This window comes from Balaenoptera ricei, chromosome 11, assembly GCF_028023285.1.
Source record: "Balaenoptera ricei isolate mBalRic1 chromosome 11, mBalRic1.hap2, whole genome shotgun sequence".
Lineage (NCBI taxonomy): Eukaryota > Metazoa > Chordata > Mammalia > Artiodactyla > Balaenopteridae > Balaenoptera > Balaenoptera ricei.
Genome location: NC_082649.1, coordinates 59038783 through 59058090, shown reverse-complemented (window position 1 = coordinate 59058090; position 19308 = coordinate 59038783). Strand labels below are relative to the sequence as shown.

Genomic DNA, 19308 nt, shown 5'->3' with positions numbered 1-19308 from the left:
CAGAGGTTTCCAAACTTTCTTGGTTCACAGTGTCCAGAGGCCAAAATAAATACATTAACAGTACCGTTTATTAAGTAGTTAAATCCAAACAAGTTAATAGCAGTTTGACAGTGTCTGACAGATGTCGCTTGAAAATTTAAAATAACCTGAGGAGCCCCTGTGAATTTGCTCTAGTGCTCTGGATGCCATGGTGCAGTTAGGGAATTTCAGCTCTAATTATACTGCTTCCCTTCAAACACCAGCATTTAAGGTACATTTGAGTTCTTCAGGTTCTATGATTTTTTAAAATTCCTTTAACTAGTGATAGTTAATAATATTTATGTTGCATATGAAAATTATGACGATTTATTTGGTAACCCCTAATTTTGAAAATTGTATCCTTATGCACTCTGCCCCTTCCTATGTGCTTGCTTCAAAACAGTTATCTTGTATTTTTTAGGAGGTATTAACATTGGTGACCTATTTATTAGTGAAGGAGAAAATTAAAAAATAACTCTGGGTAGTTAAGAGGTGTAGATCATGGTGGGGGATATGGACCCAGCCCCAAGGCAGAAGGAAAAAAAAAATTTAGTATTTATTATTTTATATTTGAATTTATATTTCCTGATGTTCTTTGAAATAATTACCCGTTTCTAGACAAGGGAAATGAATTTTAATGGACATTCTTATTTTGATTTTGATTATAATTTTTAGTTAGCTGTAGTTCATTTGAAAGGCTTTCACTTTCAGTGGATAAGGCTACTACAAAGAATTCTGACATTTATATTCAGGACATCAGTGAAAATTTAGGTGTGTATATAATCTAAGAAATTTGTTAACATACATTTAATGATTTTAAAAGTTGTATTTTGAAATAATCTTAGATTTACAGAAATGTTGCAAAAATTAGTGTGGCGAATTCCCATGTTCCCATCATCTAGCTTCCTTCATGTTAACATCCTACATAATAATAGTGCCATTATCAAAACTAGGAAATTAATTTTGGTATAAATCCATTAACTCACTACAGATCATACTGCACTGTAGTAGGATGCACATGGTTCAGTATATCTTATTACTGGTTAAGTTAACCTTTATCACTTAGTTAAAAAGATTATCTGCCAAGTTTCTACACTGTAAAGTTACTCTTTGTCCTATTGTAATGAATAAATATCTTGGGGAAGAGACTTTAGCATTATGTATTATGCTGTTTCTCCTCAAAACTTCATACATTAATTTTAGTATTCTTCAGTGGCTCTTTACTACAGGTTACTACTGTGGTATTTACCCAATGGTGATTTTGTATTTTCCCCATTTTTTCTACATTTAAAAAATTTTTATTTATTTATTTATTTATTTATTTATTTGGCTGCACTGGGCCTTAGTTGTGGCACGCAGGATCTTTAGTTGCGGCATGCAGGATCTAGTTCCCTGACCAGGGATCTAACCCAGGCCCCTTGCATTGGAAGCGCTGAGTCTTAGCCACTGGACCACCAAGAAAGTCCCTTTTCTACATTTATTTATTTATTTTTAAATAGCATGCTTCCTTTTTTTTTAAATAGCTATTATTGCTGGGGTTTTTAAAAAATATTTATTTATTTGATCACACCAGGTCTTAGTTGTGGCAGGTGGGCTTCTTAGTTGCAGCTCACCAGCTCCTTAGTTGTGGCATGCGAGCTCTTAGTAGCGACATGCGTGTGGAATCTAGTTCCCTGACCAGAGGCCGAACCCAGGCCCCCTGCATTGGGAGTGCGGAGTCTTAACCACTGCGCCACCAGGGAAGTCCCTCCCTTTTCTACATTTATTAATTGGAATTTTTCAGTAAAGAAGAGCTGTCCCTTCTCCATTTATTTACTTATTCAAAATTTATGTCAGTGTGAACTCATGGCTGTTTATTTTATTCTATGGGTTATTTATAATCTAATAATATAGTTATTTATCTTGTTGCTCAAATTGTTCCAAATTTGACCTTTGGGAATTCCTTCAGGTTTGTTCCTACATCCTTTCATCATTTTTTTTTTCGTTTTTCTACCACTTTCGTGTTATTTAAAGCCACAAAATTAAGTCTCATCTTCTCTTTTCCCTGCTCCAACATTGGCAGCAACCATTTCTCCAAGGAGCTCTGGTTCCTTTTATTAGAGAATGGTATTTCAAAACCAAGACCTGAATGTGTTCATTGCTGCTAGAGTATCATTGCAGCCAGGTCTTCTCAGTGGACAGGGCTAGGAAATATATGTATGTATACACAACATACAAACACACACAAGAAATATATATTTATTTCTCTATTTTTATGTATATTACAAAAAACATGAGTACATACTGATAGCTTGATTCTAATCCAGCACTACAGGTTCATCTTAGTCTTCCCTTTTTCATATTTATAAATTCTCCAACAGTGAGAAACCTGACTCTCATTATCTACAATATATTTGCTCATTTATTCAGTCTTACGATCCACAAAAAGTAGTTTCAGAACTGCTAACCCATACCTCTGTGGGAAAAAAATTTAGTACATTTTTAGTATAAGGTTATTATAGTATTCAGCCAAAATATTTCTTCCTAAGTTATTTTGTTTAGTTCTTTTTTTTTCCCTATGCCCATTCAGTGTGGTTATTCATTTGTAGACCATTTAGGTTTATTTATTACTGTTTGTATTATATTTTCAGTTATCCCACATCCTAGTTGGTTTGAATTATTTAGGGAAGTATGTGAAAAATTGCTGTCTGTTCTAACAGTCAATGCTGTACTAAAAAGATGCAATGAGAAATGTTGCTCCGGCTTACTCCTGCTCCACCATTTCCATTTCATCCTTCTCTCTACCCCTTTTCCACCTACATACTGGAGGTAACCAGTCTTTCAGTTTCTGGGGTTATCCTCTTATAATGAGCAGATGTGTATGTATTTTCTTATATCTACTTCTTTATTACATATAGTGTAGAAAATAATAAATATTCTTTTTTTTAATTTGCTTTTTTTCACTTAGACAGTATATCCTGGAAATCAATCTAAATCAGTCCATAGAGAAATTCGTCGTTTTTTAAACAATGCAAAGTACTCCATTGTATGGATATACTTTAGGTTATTCAATCAGTGATGGGTATTTAAGTTGTCCCCAATATTTTGCAATTTAAAACAATGCTACTGCTCTTGGATTAGAAGAATTAATATTGTTAAAATGACCATCCTACCCAAAGCAATCTACAGATTTAATGGTATCCCTATCAAATTACCCATGACATTTTTCACAGAACTAGAACAAATAATCCTAAAATTTATATGGAATCCCAAAAGACCCAGAATTCCAAAAGCAATCCAGAGGAAAAAGAACAAAGCTGGAGGCAGAGCCCTCCCAGACTTCAGACAATACTACAAAGCCACAGTAATCAAAACTGTATGGTACTGGCACAAAAACAGACATGTTGATCAATGGAACAGAATAGAAAGCCCAGAAATAAACCCACACACAGTTAATCAGTTAATCTTCAATGAAGGAGGCAAGAATATTCAATGGAGAAAAGACAGTCATTTCAACAAGTGGTGTTGGGAAAGCTGGACAGCTTCATATATTTAAATCATTAAAGTTAGAACATTCCCTCACACCATATACAAAAATAAACTCAAAATGGTTTAAAGACCTAGAAATAATGACACCATAAAAATCCTAGAAGAGAACATAGGCAAAACATTTTCTGACATAAAACGTAGCAATATTTTCTTAGATCAGTCTCCCCAGGCAAAAGAAACAAAAGCAAAAATAAACAAATGGGGCCTAATGAAACTTAAAAGCTTTTGTACAGCAAAGGAAACCATAAACAAAACAAAAGACAACCTACAGACTGGGAGAAAATATTTGTAAACGATGCGGCCAACAAGGGCTTAATTTCCAAAATGTATAAACAGTTCATACAACTCAATATCAAAAAACCAAACAACCCAATCAAAAAATGGGCAGAAGACCTAAATAGACATTTCTCCAAAGGAGACATACAGATGGCCAACCTGAAAAGATGCTCAACATCGCTAATTATTAGAGAAATGCAAATCAAAATTACAATGAGATATCACCTCACACCGATCAGAATGGCCATCATCAAAAAGTCTACAAATAATAAATGCTGGAGAGGGTGTGGAGAAAAGGGAACCTTCCTACACTGTTGGTAGGAATGTAAATTGGTACAGCCACTATGGTGAACAGTATGGAGATTACTTAAAAAGCTGAAAATAGAGTTGCCGTATGATCCAGCAGTCCCATCCCTGGGCATATATCCAGAAAAGATGAAAACTGTAATTCAAAAAGATACATGCACCCCAGTGTTCATAGCAGCACCATTTACAATAGCCAAGACATGGAAGCAACCTAAATGACCATTGACAGATGAATGGATAAAAATTAGGAACTTGTCCTTCCTTTTTAATGCTCTGGAATAATTTATAAAGCATCGGGACTAATTACCAAAATTGACCCCATAGTTGGCTGTCACACAGTATTCTTAGTTTAATGGAACCCTCCTCTTTTCTCCTTTTCTTCTTCTCCTCTTCCCAATTGCCGGTGTGCTTCTCCTTTCATTTTTGTCTTTTTTTCTTTCCCAGAAGCTATCTATACATTTCACAGATTGCTTTCTTTAAATCATACAAAACTTTTAAGTTCCTTCTGTGTGGTTTGTGTTCTAATATACCCAGACAGTTTTTTTCTTAGCATTTTCAAATTTAGTGTGGACTTTGTCTTTGTAATGGTAGTTCTTAATCAATGTTAGGTCCCTCTGGTAGTTTCCCTTTTTGGTTCTCCCCTACAAGTATTTTTGTTTGTTTGCTTTGTTTTGTTTTGGTCATTATTTGCTTGCCACAAATCCTTATGGACCAGTGAGAGTGAAGTGGGAGCAGTAGAGATCAAGTGCTGAGATTTAATTTTTTTTTCTCTTTTTATTCACAATTATTTTAAAGTTTTGACATTCTCTGTCTTCAAGTTAGGATGAAAGTATGATTTCATGTGGAATTTGCTTTTTCCTCCTTGTTGCCTGTGGTTAGGTATCTGCTCAGTTGCCATTTTCTTCAGCGCTGAATAATTTTTATAGTATATTACTCTCTCTTTCTCCAGTCTCTTAGGTATAAATTATAGAACAAATGAATTAGGAGCAATATTGACTTTTTGGGTGATGAACATAATTAACCCTTTTTTTTTTAAATTTTTATTTATTTATTTATTTATTTATTTATGGCTGTGTTGGGTCTTCGTTTCTGTGCGAGGGCTTTCTCTAGTTGCGGCAAGCGGGGGCCACTCTTCATCGCGGCGCACCGGCCTCTCACTATCGCGACCTCTCCCGCTGCGGAGCACAGGCTCCAGACGCGCAGGCTCAGTAGTTGTGGCTCACGGGGCCAGTTGCTCCGTGGCATGTGGGATCTTCCCAGACCAGGGCTCGAACCCGCATCCCCTGCATTGGCAGGCAGATTCTCAACCACTGCGCCACCAGGGAAACCCTATTAACCCTTTTTTATTGTTAAAGGTTACAGATGAGGCAGTTTATAAAGAACTGGAAGTGTGATTTAGAGTCAGCCTTGAATGAAATAGAGGTATGTTGCTTATCTTTTAAATAAATTTCTGGGATCTCCGAAAACCAATAAAAACAAAGAAACTTCGGATAGTAACCAAGTTTTAGAAAAGTTTTACAATGCGGCTGTTACACAGAGAAATGAAGGAAAAGAAGTTTAATTTTTTGCAAGTTAATACTTTGAAATGCAAACATAATTTCTAGAGTTGTGAACTGTTCTAAAAATAATTGTAGAAATAGTTCAGTTTAAAATTAACTTATGTTAAGCTATAATAATCTATAGCTTAGCCTTTAATTCTTGTCACTAGGCAGACTCCCTCAGTGCACAAATGACTTGGCTTTATTGTCGAGATCCATAGGTGGCTGCAGTATGTGACATGACAGGGTAGAGCCAAGGTCACTGTGCACTCTCCAAGCATTTAAAGTCTGAATAAGAAATAGAGGACTTTCAGGATGACTGTACTTTTTAATTTAAGATCATTTTTGTACTCATTCTAGTAATTGTTGATCTAGTCTAAATTAGAATTTATATCCTTGAAACAATTTTTTGTTGGCATGGGAAACTTTCTTAGTTTAGAATTGAAAATAATAGGAAGATAGTAAGTTTACTGAAATTTACTTTGTAACACCTTTTGTAGAAGAAATGTAATGCCCAAAATTATGTGTGGGCTGCAAATCATAAATGGCCAACTAACTGTAAAATGCAATCTCTAAAAGTAATAAAATAGTGTATTGCTGTGGAAGTAGCTCAAATCATGCTGCTAATCATCTGTTTTCCTTAAATCTATCTCCACTGTGTAGTTCAGGTTTGGGGGTGACATCATTAAGTACGTTAGGAGCTAGATAATTAAAACAAGTGTATGTTGACATCTGGAACTTATAGAGGCATTGCTATGGACAGAAAAGCAAACTGTACAGTAACATGTTACTGCTGTTGTAACACTTGTCAGTAAGTTTATAAGGTTTGCAGAGATTGTCTTATTAATTTCTGTATATCTAATGCCTGCATGTGCCTACCCCATAATATGTTTGCATAAATGACAACTTGCATCTTTTGTTTTTAATAATTCTCATAGCATTATAAAGAAAAAGGTGACTGGACCAAATTGGGAAATTTATACATTAACATAAAACTGGGCTGTGAAAAATTTGCAGATTTCCAGAGATTTTGTGCTTGTATTGCTGAAACACTAACAAAAGACTGTAAAGAAGAGAGACCAGGTGTTCCATTTTGTGAATTCGCTGAAACAGGTAAATGTCACTGTTTCGGTCTGAGTACTGTGTGTTAGGGTGATACAGTGTTCTTTATTATTGATTGATGGATTGACTGGTACAATGTTCATAACATATAAAGCTCTTAATAGTCTCCATGTTGGAGATAAGTTAACACTGCAGTTTTTAGATACTTTTCCTTCTTTTTATAAATTTTTCCATCTATTTATTGTTAAGTTAGATTATAATGATAAAAGATCAATAGAATATCATATGTTTCATGTTCTTATTTTTCTTTTCATTCAGATTGGTAAAACTATTTCTAAGAAATTGTAGTGGAGCATCTGAATTTTTGAATCATTAAGTTGTTACTATCTTCACTATTGCCACGTCAACAAAATTCGTATATTTTTGAGACCTTTCTTTTTACATCAGCTCTTCACTGCTATATTCTGTGTCAGGGTTGGCAAACTCTGTAAAGGACCAGATTTTAGGCCTTGCACGCACGGCATATAATCTGTGTCACACAGTTTTCTTTTCAAACAACCCTTTAAAAATAAAAACCATTATTAGAAGCTCACAGGCTGTACAAAAACAGGCCACAGGCCAGATTTGGCCCATGGGCTTTAGTTTGCCGATACCTGGTCTTTGTGGTAATATCACTAATTCCATATTAAATTTGCCTTTTCCATCATTCTAAGTGACTCACTTTCTTCCATATACCTACTTTGTGTTTCAGTTAGCAAAGATCCACAAAACAGTGAAGTAGATAAAACTTTGCTGGGAAGAATCGGAATCAGTGCTATGTACTTCTATCACAAGCTGTTGCAGTGGTCCAAGGTACTTCACTAAATTTTATTTTGGCTTGGTATATAGAGTGTTAGTTTTAAATTTTTGAGCAGAATATAGGTTAACCCTGAAAACTTGCTAATAATTTGCTAATTTGCTAAAAATTTGCTAATAATCATTACGGGTGGCAAATTGAGACTTACACAATAAGTGAATTATTAGGTGGTATATTAGGCAAATATGGAAAGGAGGTGGCATGAGAAGAATCTCTATGACTACTATGAAGAATCTCAGTGTAAGGAACGCTTAGGAAGCTGTGCTAAATATCGTATTTATTTGAAGCACCTTTCAATTCAGAATTTATTTTGCCAGCTCCTGAGTATTGATAGTATTATAATTTTGGAAGCTCTCTCTTAAGATGAACCCGAGATACTAACAATTAACAGAACTCTTTTAAAATCACTTCTTAGGATGCCCTGGAATACTGTATACCATATATCTTCATGTCTACCTTTGAGGCTTAGCTCACCATAGAAGTGGTGTAGTGATTCTAGACCATATTGTACTATCATTGTTTAGATTTCCCTGAGGTGGTGGTGGAGTTATAGATTCAATAAAGTTAAGTAAAGTAAAGGACAGAAAAATCCAAAATAGGGAGCGAAGTGCTGAGGGATGGAGAGGAAGATAGTTGAGAGTGGGGTTACTATTGAATTAACTATTAAAATGTATCTTTTATTCCTTCCTTCTTTTTATAAAGAGGTTATTTCACAATTGAAATAATATTTAAGGACATGGTCACTCAGGTATGCATACAAAATTCATGAATTTTTTTTTCAAAAAGAAAATAATTTTTAAATAATCATTGTACAGAAGATCTCCAGTCTCCAACGTCTTCTAAGCGGTTTAGCACCTCTTGTGTGGTAGGCCTGGGATGGGCAAAATGTACCTTGGCTCCGCTCTCACATTCTAGCTTAAAGTCTATCATAGCATTAATTTCTTGGGTATTTAATGCTTGAGAATTTGAGGACTACCTAGTTAGAAGACCCTTTTATAAAACTCAGGCTGATTTTGCTGAAATTTTAGAGTATGTTTTAATTTTATTTGGTTTCTTTTTAAAGATTTGTTTTTGATGTGGAACATTTTTAAAGTCTTTATTGAATTTGTTACCATATTGCTTCTGTTTTATTTTGTTTTTTTGGCCGTGAGGCATGTGGGGTCTTAGCTCCCGACCAGGAATCAAACCCGCACCCCCTGCATTAGAAGGTGAAGTCCTAACAACTGGACCACCAGGGAAGTCCCCTTTATTTGGTTTTGTTTTTTTTTTTTTTTTTTTAATTTATTTATTTATTTTTGGCTGTGTTGGGTCTTCGTTTCTGTGCGAGGGCTTTCCCTAGTTGCGGCGAGCAGGGGCCACTCTTCATCGCGGTGCGTGGGCCTCTCACTATCACGGCCTCTCTTGTCGCAGAGCACAGGCTCCAGACACGCAGGCTCAGTAGTTGTGGCTCACGGGCCCAGTTGCTCCGCAGCATGTGGGATCTTCCCAGACCAGGGCTCGAACCCGTGTCCCCTGCATTGGCAGGCAGATTCTCAACCACTGCGCCACCAGGGAAGCCCCATTTGGTTATTTTTATTTAGGGTATAAGCAGTTGGTGAATTTGTACCCTTTTCTTTTCTTTTTTTTTTTTTTCCTGGCTGTGCTGCGCGGCATGTGGGATCTTTTTTTTTAAACATCTTTATTGGAGTATAATTGCTTTACAATGGTGTGTTAGTTTCTGCTTTATAACAAAGTGAATCAGTTATACATGTACATATGTTCCCATATCTCTTCCCTCTTGCATCTCCCTCCCTCCCACCCTCCCTATCCCACCCCTCTAGGTGGTCACAAAGCACCGAGCTGATCTCCCTGTGCTATGCGGCTGCTTCCCACTAGCTATCTATTTTACATTTGGTAGTGTATATATGTCCATGCCACTCTCTCACCCTGTCACATCTTACCCCTCCCCCTCCCCATATCCTCAAGTCCATTCTCTAGTAGGTCTGTGTCTTTATTCCCATCTTGCCACTAGGTTCTTCATGACCTTTTTTTTCCCCTTAGATTCCATATATATGTGTTAGCATACTGTATTTGTTTTTCTCTTTCTGACTTACTTCACTCTGTATGGCAGACTCTAACTCCATCCACCTCACTACAAATACCTCCATTTCATTTCTTTTTATGGCTGAGTAATATTCCATTGTATATATGTGCCACATCTTCTTTATCCATTCATCCGATGATGGACACTGAGCATGTGGGATCTTAGTTCTCAGACCATGGATTGAACCCGTGCCCCCTGCAGTGGAAGCACGGACTCTTAACCACTGTACCGCCAGGGAAGTCCCAATGCCTGTATTTTAATTTTAAATGTTCACTATCTTATTTAGAATGAGTATTTTATTATCTTACTTAGCATGAATTTTTTAATGAAACATTCCATTTTGAACATAAAAGCAAAACCATTGAAATTAAACTTAAGGTATCCCTTGAAAAATGCACTCATTTATACAGTCAGATTGAAAGTACTTTGACATCGTAATATGCATCTGACTCAAAACAGCATGTAATATAATATAAAACAAGAGTCTGAAAACCAAAAGCCAGATCTGGTCCACAGCCTGTTTTTATACAGCTCATGAGCTAAGAATGTTTTTTACATTTTTAAAGATTTAGAAATTTAAAAACAACCAAAAAGAATAAGCAGCTGACCAAATGTGACCTGCAAAGCCTAAAGCATTTACTGCCTGGCTTTTAATGGAAAAATTTTGCTGACCCTGGTATAAAATAATAACACATGTCCAATTTCTGATGTCCACCCTAGAGACAGCCTTTATGTAGACAATGTGAAATAATTAGCCTATTGACTCAAAAGAACAATTTTCAGACAACAATTTTATCCCCCCTTTTTTTTCACTATCATTCTTTATCTAAATTTCATATGAAATAATCTCCTTTTCATTGACTTTCCCTCCTGGATCTCAGGGTGATCAACAGAAGAAGAGCAAAAACATATGATGGGTAGCTTTCCACATTAAGGCATGAAATCCTTTTGCCAAATGAAATCTTTAGAGGAGGCACAGTGAATAAAACAGATGAAAGGAGAACCGATGAAAGGGGGCCCAGTGGTGGGCGTGGTTAATGAGACAAAGCCCTGCTTGCTCCCCTTCCCTTTCCATCTTTGTGGCTGAGCAGGAAAGGGCTTAAGGAGAGAGTCTTGGAGCAGTTTGACAACCATCAGTCTAGAATTATTCAAGTTGCATAATTGGCTTCTATATAATTATCAGTGACTTTGTACCTCAATAATGCTCTTAATGATTGATACTCAGTGGGTTTTTTTTGTCTTTTTTTTTTTTTTAACTCTAGGGAAGGAAGGTCTTAGATAAACTATATGAATTAAAAATACATTTTACAAGTTTAAAAGGACTTACAGGACCTGAGAAGTTAGCACCGAGATGTCAAATTGTGAATATTGCAGCAGAAATTTTTCTAAAAAGTGGAAGCCTAGATGGTGCCATTTGGGTATTAAGGGGTAAGTTCTGATATATGCCAACATGAAATAATTTGTTAAGCTTGTTATAAATTCTTGGTTTTGTAGTTATCTCAAGTTGATATTGAGCTGTGGGTGATAATTTGGTCTAAACCCCTAGTGATCATGCGGGTAGGAAAGGTTGTTACATAAAATGAAAGGAGAATGTTAACCTAGCTTTAAAGAAGAAACTATGTGAACCTTTGCTGAAAAGTTAGTTCTTACTTTGACCTAAGCACTATATAGATGCTTTACCTGATTATCTCAATTAATCTTCATAGAAACCCTATGAGTTTGGAATTATTACAATCCCCATATTATTGATAAGAAAATGTTGTCAGAGACAGTAAGCAGCTTGCCCAAAATGACATAACGAGTAAGGAGTGGAGGCCGGATTTAATCCCAGACAGTCCAGCTTCAGAGCCCAAGCTTCAGCTGCTGAGACAGGGAAATCCTGACTGCAGTCTGCGTAACTCTATCTTTGCATGTGCCGACAGCCATGGCTCCAAACCAAGACAATAAAGATTATTTCCCCTAGTAAGTCAAATCATCTAACAGAAATTACGATGAAATTAAGCCAGCAGAAGCAACTAAGGTTAGTTTGTCATGAGGTAAATAAAATTTAGAGAGCACAGTAGTAGCACAGCATCTAATGTAGCTTTGGCTACTTGGACCATCAAGCAGATTTTATTTGATAAAATGGGATAGATAAGAATGAAGAAACTTCGAGAATCTCAGTTTAGGTGGAAGATGGAATAAACGCACAGGTAAATAAAATAGAAAACTTTTACACTAACACACAAAACTACCATGCATACATATTCCTATATACATAAAACACCATATTTGTTCAGTGCTGAGGGTTTATGGAATATAGAGGTTGTGATTAGACTTCGTGATCAAAAGCTTGTTGGAAAAGGTTTTCTTCAACTTAACAAATGTAGCCAGTGAGGTTTCCTAGGACGGGAAGATTAATCAAAATAGAAAGATACCACACAAAATACAAATATACAAATACAAAATAGAATGTTTATAAAAATAGGAAGTAGCAAAATGCAAGCCAGAGCTCACAAGCTCTGTGAGAAAGAAAAAATGTGGCAAGAAATGGAAAGGGTAAAATAGTTGGTAAAAATGGGCCTGGATGATCTTCTGCCTAAAAGTTTCTGGCAAAACCAGTCTTTCTCAAACTAGAGACTGGGGAAGGGTTTGTGGGAGGGGTGTGGAGTGGTCTATGGAGATTTAAATTTTTACAATTTTGTTGTTTCAATTTTGAGATTATCTTTTTAAATTCTATCAGTTATAAGCACAGGATTTTCTTTTGCAGTGACCATTCCAATTGAAAGTCATTTTTCATAAGTAAAATTTTATTTCTTCGGAAAAAAAGGGCCCACAGAAGTATGTTAAGTTGTCCCCAGAATTTTTTTGTTCTTCAAAGGGTTCTGCAGTGAACAGGCCACTCTCAAGAAAGGAAATACAAATGGCTTGATCTCACTTGTAATAAGTGAGAGTAATACTTACTTGTATTAAGAGAAATAAACATTAAAATCCTAAACACCTGTCAGACCAGCAAAGATTAAAGTTTTGTGATATGCTTTTCGTGAGGGTATAGAGAAATGAGCCTTCACATATATTGTCTTTAGGGGCTTTTTGGCAAAGTATCTGTCAAAATTTAGTAATGCATATTTCCTTTAATCTATTAACTTCATTTCTAGGAATTTGTCCTACAAACACATTTATATCTGTATACACGGGTATGCACTGTAAGTTATATGGAATCTCTTTTTTAACCCATCAACAATGATAACAAAGAATTCCAGATAACTTAAGTGTCTGTTAAGGGAGTACCAGTTAATGAAACTGTGTGACAGCCATATGATGGAATAGAACGACGTAGAGCTGCAGATACTCATTGGAATGATCTCCAGGATTTACTACCAAGTGAAAAAAGGAATGTGCTGAACGGTGTACACAGTATGCTACCACTTCCGTAAAAAAATAAAATGGATACCTACATACTTGCTTTATACCCTTAAAATACTTGCAGAAGGATGCACAAGAAACTAGGAATAGTGGTTGCTTCTGGGAAGAAGAATTGACTGCTTGGAGGACAGGGATGAGAGGCAGATTAACTTGTTACATATTTTTTCTATATTTTTTCCTTTTAAAAACGTGCATTTATTACCTACTAAACTTTTTAAAGAAGGGGTTTACATACACTTACTCATATTTGAGAAATGTAGAATATTTTATACATTTTTATTTAATGGGTGGCAGCCATTATGCAGCAGTCCCCAACCTTTTTGGCACCAGGGACCGGTTTCGTGGAAGACAATTTTTCCACGGTGGGGGGTCGGGGTCGGGGCCGGGGGGATGGTAATGCCAACGTTGGGGAGCGGCAGATGAAGCTCTGCTCGCTTGCCCGCCGCTCACCTCCTGCTGTGCGGCCCAGTACCGGTCCGCAGCCCATGGGTTGGGGACCCCTGCTCTATTGTTTGGGCCTTACACATTTTCACGTTCACATTTTAAACTCTTCTTCAGCATTGGTACCGTGTATCCTGGCAAATGAACAACAAATTCCTACCTTGCCTTATACCCTTACCAGCATTTAAAAAAAAAAAAAAAAAAAAAAACCTTAAAACTATAATTTTATAATTAAGGTTTGGAGGCTGAAAAATAAATGTCTTAACATTCTAGAATACAAATTTTGTAAAAAAAAAAAAAAATTTATGTATGCTATTTATTGAGAAACTGCTCTTGAATTTTAAAATAACTTTTATTGCCTTTATATAAGTAATACATGGTTATTATGATTTAATAATATGTTCTGCTTATCTACCCCTTCTTATTTCTCTATAATGAAATACAGAGAAATTTCTATAGAGAAATAGAGAAATAAGAAGGGGTGGATAAGCAAAACTGATGATAAAAAATCCTTTTCAGCCACCCACCCAGTGTTATAAATAACACTATAGTGTTACTATACAGACTCTTTAGTACCTTTCATTTTCATCAGGCAACAGTCTTTCTGTGGACATCTTTCTGTGAAAGGGAATATTCCTCTACAACATCACTTAATGGGCTGCGTAGTTTTCCATCTTATAAACAAATATAGATAAACATAGATACATAGATATGTCCGTGAGTCCACTTTTCTTGAACTAGCTGGTTTTTAAATTTCTATGATAAACAAAATCCCTGCTAAACATCCCTGCTAAATCTTAATTACGCCCTTAGGATAAATTCTGATGGAATTACTGGGTAAAGGTAAGGGCAGTTTAAAGCTTTTTGATAAATGTTGGCAAATTTGCCCTTGTTGCCATTCAGATTTGCAGCAAGTTATTTTGAGGTTATTAGAAAGCCTCCCTTTGTGAGAAAATCCTTAGACAACAATTGCATAGGTATTGTCTATACAGTCATTGTCCTGTTAGGGGTCACGGGTGCACATAAATAGTCCAGATGTTAGTGCCCAATTTTATGTTTTTTAGTTACCAGACAGACTGGCGCACTTCAGTTTATGCAAACCCTAATCTGGCTATTCCGAACATTCCATTCCAGGTGTTACCTCTGTGAATAGAGTACAGAAGTACTCTACACCTTTAGAAGTGTTGTACTAATTATAGTCATCTTGCCAGCATTTCAAGATGCATATTATGAAACACCCTTGCCAAATTCATTATTATTTTTCCTATCTCTTTGTTAGTTTGACAGGATAAAAGTGATATTCACTGGTTTGTTTTGCATTTAATTGCTTATTAGAAAATTTAACTCTTTCTTTTTATTTCTATTTGTACTTATTCTTTTGTGAATTACCAGTTCACATTCTTGGTCTGTTTTTTAATGTTAGTATTTCTCTTCATTCTTGATTTAATCAATTTAGGAGTAAATTAATGAAGGTATCTGTCTAAATGAGTTAATAATTGTAAAGCACTAATATTTGTAAAACACTGCCTCGTAGGTAGTATAAATCAAATCAACCAGTCAAGTGAGCTCTAGTAATTTAAAAACAAGCTCCTGCTTTAAAGTTTTCTACTCGATACTTAAGACTTTATTTTGGCATTGTATGCTTGAATTATCAAATCTTTCTTTAATACTTTCTGTATGTACTGTGCTGGGAAGGCCACGAAAGGAAAGGATTGACTCCTGCTCTTTGTCCAGTTGAAAAAGAACACAGGAATGTGATTTGAATGTTACATGACAGCGTTTCATTATGTGTCTCACTATGGGTATAATGATTGAGGGAATTAGGTAAATGGTAAAATGCTGACATTTCTAACATGTTAACACCTCCGTGTTCTATACTACAGTCTCCCATTGTTTTTCTCAATGTGAAAATCAGGGCAGAAATTAAGGAACTTCAGCATTATAGGTAATATTCTGTTTTCTTTAAGCTGTGTGATGGGTACCCAAGGATTCTTTTTATTATTATGCTTTTGTAACTTCCATATGTTAGATATTCCTCTGTACATAGCAAGTATTTTATTTAAAAATTTTTAAATAGGCAGATATTGTGGGGGAAAGCTGCTCCCCAAGAATACCAAAAATAATTAAATTATGTACTCTTTATTATAAAATTGTTCAATTTGTCTACACATACAATATTTTACCTTATAATGTATACTCATTATAATCTGAACATTTTGTCATATAAAAATAATCATTAACTTCAGAATCAACAACTGACTGGTACATTTAGAAAAATGAAGAATTAGTAAAAAGATAAAAATAACAAAATGGTCATTAGTTGCATCTTCTTAGGATGATGATCATCACTATATAAGTTGTTTCTAATAAATTTGAGCTATGGTTATCTTTCTGAGTACACATATTTAAGTTTTTCCACTTTCTCCAAAAGATACTTAAAAACATTTGTTGTGATTATACTGTTAAATGTAATTTTCATGGTGTAAAGTACTTGTACTTCTTCTTTTTGTAAGAGTCAGAGTGGGTCATCAATACACGACTGTGGCCTTGTGATAGACTGGATGTGCTCAATCGGCATAATCTGCTCTGTACAATTGCACATGAAATTTTAGCGAAGAGTCTTTACAGACAGACATTTGAAGTTTTGCAAAATCTACCAGGTTTTCAAAATTCTCAAGGTATGTTTTTTAAAAAGTCTAGCTTAATTATCTCTGACCCATCTGGTATTTAATAAGAAACAGTTCTCCACCTGTTTTGGTTGAATTTTATATTCCAGCATATATTTTTAATGATGTTTTTTGTAAAATGTGTTCTCTGCAAATTGAATATGCTTTCCTGATGGTTCAAAAAAAAAAAAAAAAAACCCAGAGATGCTTATCTTTTGTCAGCAGTTCCTACAAGGAGCGTTTCATCATTCCTTTTCTAACCTCTGTCAAGTCATCAGCAATCAATGTTAAGTGCCCCCAGCAAGCTTTATACTGTACCTTAAAATAATTTTTTGCATTGGCATAATAAAGAATACCTTTTCTTTTATCACTTAACAAACATAGAACATAGTTCCCATTACCTTGGAACATAGGAAAACATGAAATAAATGGAGGAAATTATGCAGATGATGGGTTCAAAGAAAGAGAATGCCAGTGTGGGCAATGGCAGGCAGTGCTCTTGAATGCTTGCAAGTCATATGTCGGTAGCAAGAGAGAGTCCGTGTGAAGGGTAACAGCAAAAGCTTTGGGTCAGGAATGAGCTGAGCAATGGGTTCAGAGTGGTGGGTTAATGTTTAATGAAAACGTTAACTTGAAGGCCTTCCCTCAGTGCTTTATCACTCTCCATTTTCCCATGTATTCCACTGAGATACTGTATTGTCATTAACATTCTTATCTGATTCTCCCTCTAGATAGTAAGCTCCTTAAAGGCAATTGTTTTCTTTATCGTGGTATCCCTGGTACAATGGCTGCTGTAGAACTAGCTTTTGATATACAATTATCATGATAATGAAACAAAATATAATAGTGAGATTAAACAGATAGTTGTGCCAGATTTTGGAAGACCCTGAATGGCAGGCTAAAGGAATTTTCTTCTCTATGTGTAGTAAGGGGTCACTAGAGTTTTGGCGCCAGGGCGTGACATAATGGAGTTGGTGTTTTAGGAAAGTTCCTCTGGTGGTAATGTTTAGAAAGAGACTAAAGGTAAGGAGATAAATTTCCTGATAAGGCCTAGACCACTAAAAAATCCTAAAGTGATAGAGACCTAGAGTCTAGGTCATAGACCCACCTGACTGAATATAGGCGATAAAAGAGTTGGAAGTATCCAAGGTGACTTCACTTTCTTCTAAGTGAAAAGCAGAAAGGAATAGACATACCCAAGAAAGGAGGTTTTGTGTGTTTTTTTAATTTGAGAGTGAATATTTATGAGTGGATGATTTATTTTTAGTCGTGGGAAAAACAAGTCTGAGGTCTGCACTGTAGATAGAATGCAAACAGAACCGTGCAGATGCAGTCGTCACACGTGAGGACCAAGGACAGAGGTGTTAATGTAGCCTCTGAAATCATATTCCTTTCACATTCTCCATTACAAAGTGAATGAACTGTTTTGCTTTTGTCGAATTTTTTGTTTGTTTGTTAACTTAGTATGTAAGATGATTGCATTTTGGTGACTCTGACTTTTATAGCAGGTAGGAAGGGGCAGAGGAGAGCAGAGGGGAAAGGAGTAAGAGAGAAGTTTGAGAGAAGATAGATCAGTTTCACTATATCAATGATTTTTTTCTTTTCAGAAACTGTGGAGGTCTCACAGTATAGCCTTCTTTTTAATAAACTTCTAGATGCCTGTATAGAAAGCAGCAGTCTTGGTATATCATCCTCCGTAGCAGAATTCATGATTTCAAAGAGCATCCCTATTGATTTTTCCTTTCTTAGAAGATTAATTACTTCTTTAGGAAGAAGTTGTTTATGGCTTAAAGCCAGAGCCCACTACAAAAGTAAGTTACATTTTAAAATTTTAAAGTTTGATATATTGGTTTTGAATTTGATTTTCTAACCTGAAATCTATGTATAATATTCATGGCGGGGCCTTAAATATGTAAAAAGAGCAATTGATACACATTTAAAAATAGTGGTCTACATAGATTTGTGCTCTTTTGAAACCTGTTATTTCTCATTTCTAATTGCTATATTTTTATTTCTTTCTATATTGGCATGTCCACGGGAGGATATGAAAAGGAAATAAATGACAGAATTTGAACCAGTTTGGCATATTGTATAAATATATAGGAGTAAACCAATTGGTAGAATGAAGCTTAAGGAATACATATTTATCCCTGGTATATCCCTGATCTTTTTGGTTAGAATATGTTATAACAGGCACATAGGAAATACAGAGGGTGTCATTACAATGCAACATGATACATAACAATTTTTCACATGGCTCCTAGTAATGTTTACAACTGTTCCTCTCTAACAAGTAAGCCTAGAAAACGAATACTTTCTCTAGTCCCAATCTCCTTGCAAGTATTTTAATTAGAAAACAATTCTGTGTAGAATCTAGATCTAGAAAGGAATTCTTTTCTGCCTTCATGCAGTAATTTGTCTTAAATTTCCATTTCTACCACTATCAACTGTATGACAAACATTTGAGTACCTGCTCTGTGTCACCACTGTGCCAAATGTGCCAAACATCCCAGCCATCCCTACACCAACAAAAACCTGTCTGAACTTGGAAGTGTTTTTCATGTTCCCAGCTGTGATCAGTTCAGCAAATGGTAACTTTTTTTCCCAGTGAAATGGGAAAGAAACTATTAGTGTGCATTACAGGTAGTAAGATTACATATTATTTGATCAAATTTTCATTTCAGTTACATGTATTCTTATATGTGTGCTAGGTCATTATGTAAAATGTATTTCTTATTGTAGGTTACAATACAACTTTTGAAAGCAGAATTTTTGTAAAAGGATGATCAGAAATTTAGAGGCAAGGTGGAATTATTTGTTCATAACACCTCATTTCAATTTTGTGGTTATGTTTCAACTCCTTATACTATTTCCCTGCAGACTGCTAGAAATCACAGCACAAAGTATATATGTACTATTTGCTATAACTTCTTGATTTTAGTTTTTAGAATTGATGTTAATGAGGTATTTTTTCCAAATAATTGTGCAATTTGGGAAAAATGCCAGCAGAAGGCATTTATATGCCGCAGGAATAACGTGTTAACTTGGAAACATATAAATGAGATTTCTATGAATCTGTTTTTTAGTTGAAAATAAAATTTTGTATTAAAACAGCTAAACTTAATCATT

The 19308-nt window shown here is 35.4% G+C and overlaps 1 protein-coding gene across 1 annotated transcript in view; it reads left to right on the top strand.

The window, feature by feature from the left end:
* The window catches only part of TOPAZ1 (testis and ovary specific TOPAZ 1), a 68943-nt gene that overhangs the window by 42561 nt on the left and 7074 nt on the right, over positions 1-19308 (top strand). Inside the window, exons 13-18 of the mRNA XM_059937591.1 lie at positions 5484-5550; positions 6605-6779; positions 7480-7580; positions 10930-11095; positions 16027-16191; positions 17787-17990. Coding sequence (XP_059793574.1) covers positions 5484-5550; positions 6605-6779; positions 7480-7580; positions 10930-11095; positions 16027-16191; positions 17787-17990 — 878 coding nt within the window. The remainder of the gene's footprint in view (positions 1-5483; positions 5551-6604; positions 6780-7479; positions 7581-10929; positions 11096-16026; positions 16192-17786; positions 17991-19308) is intronic.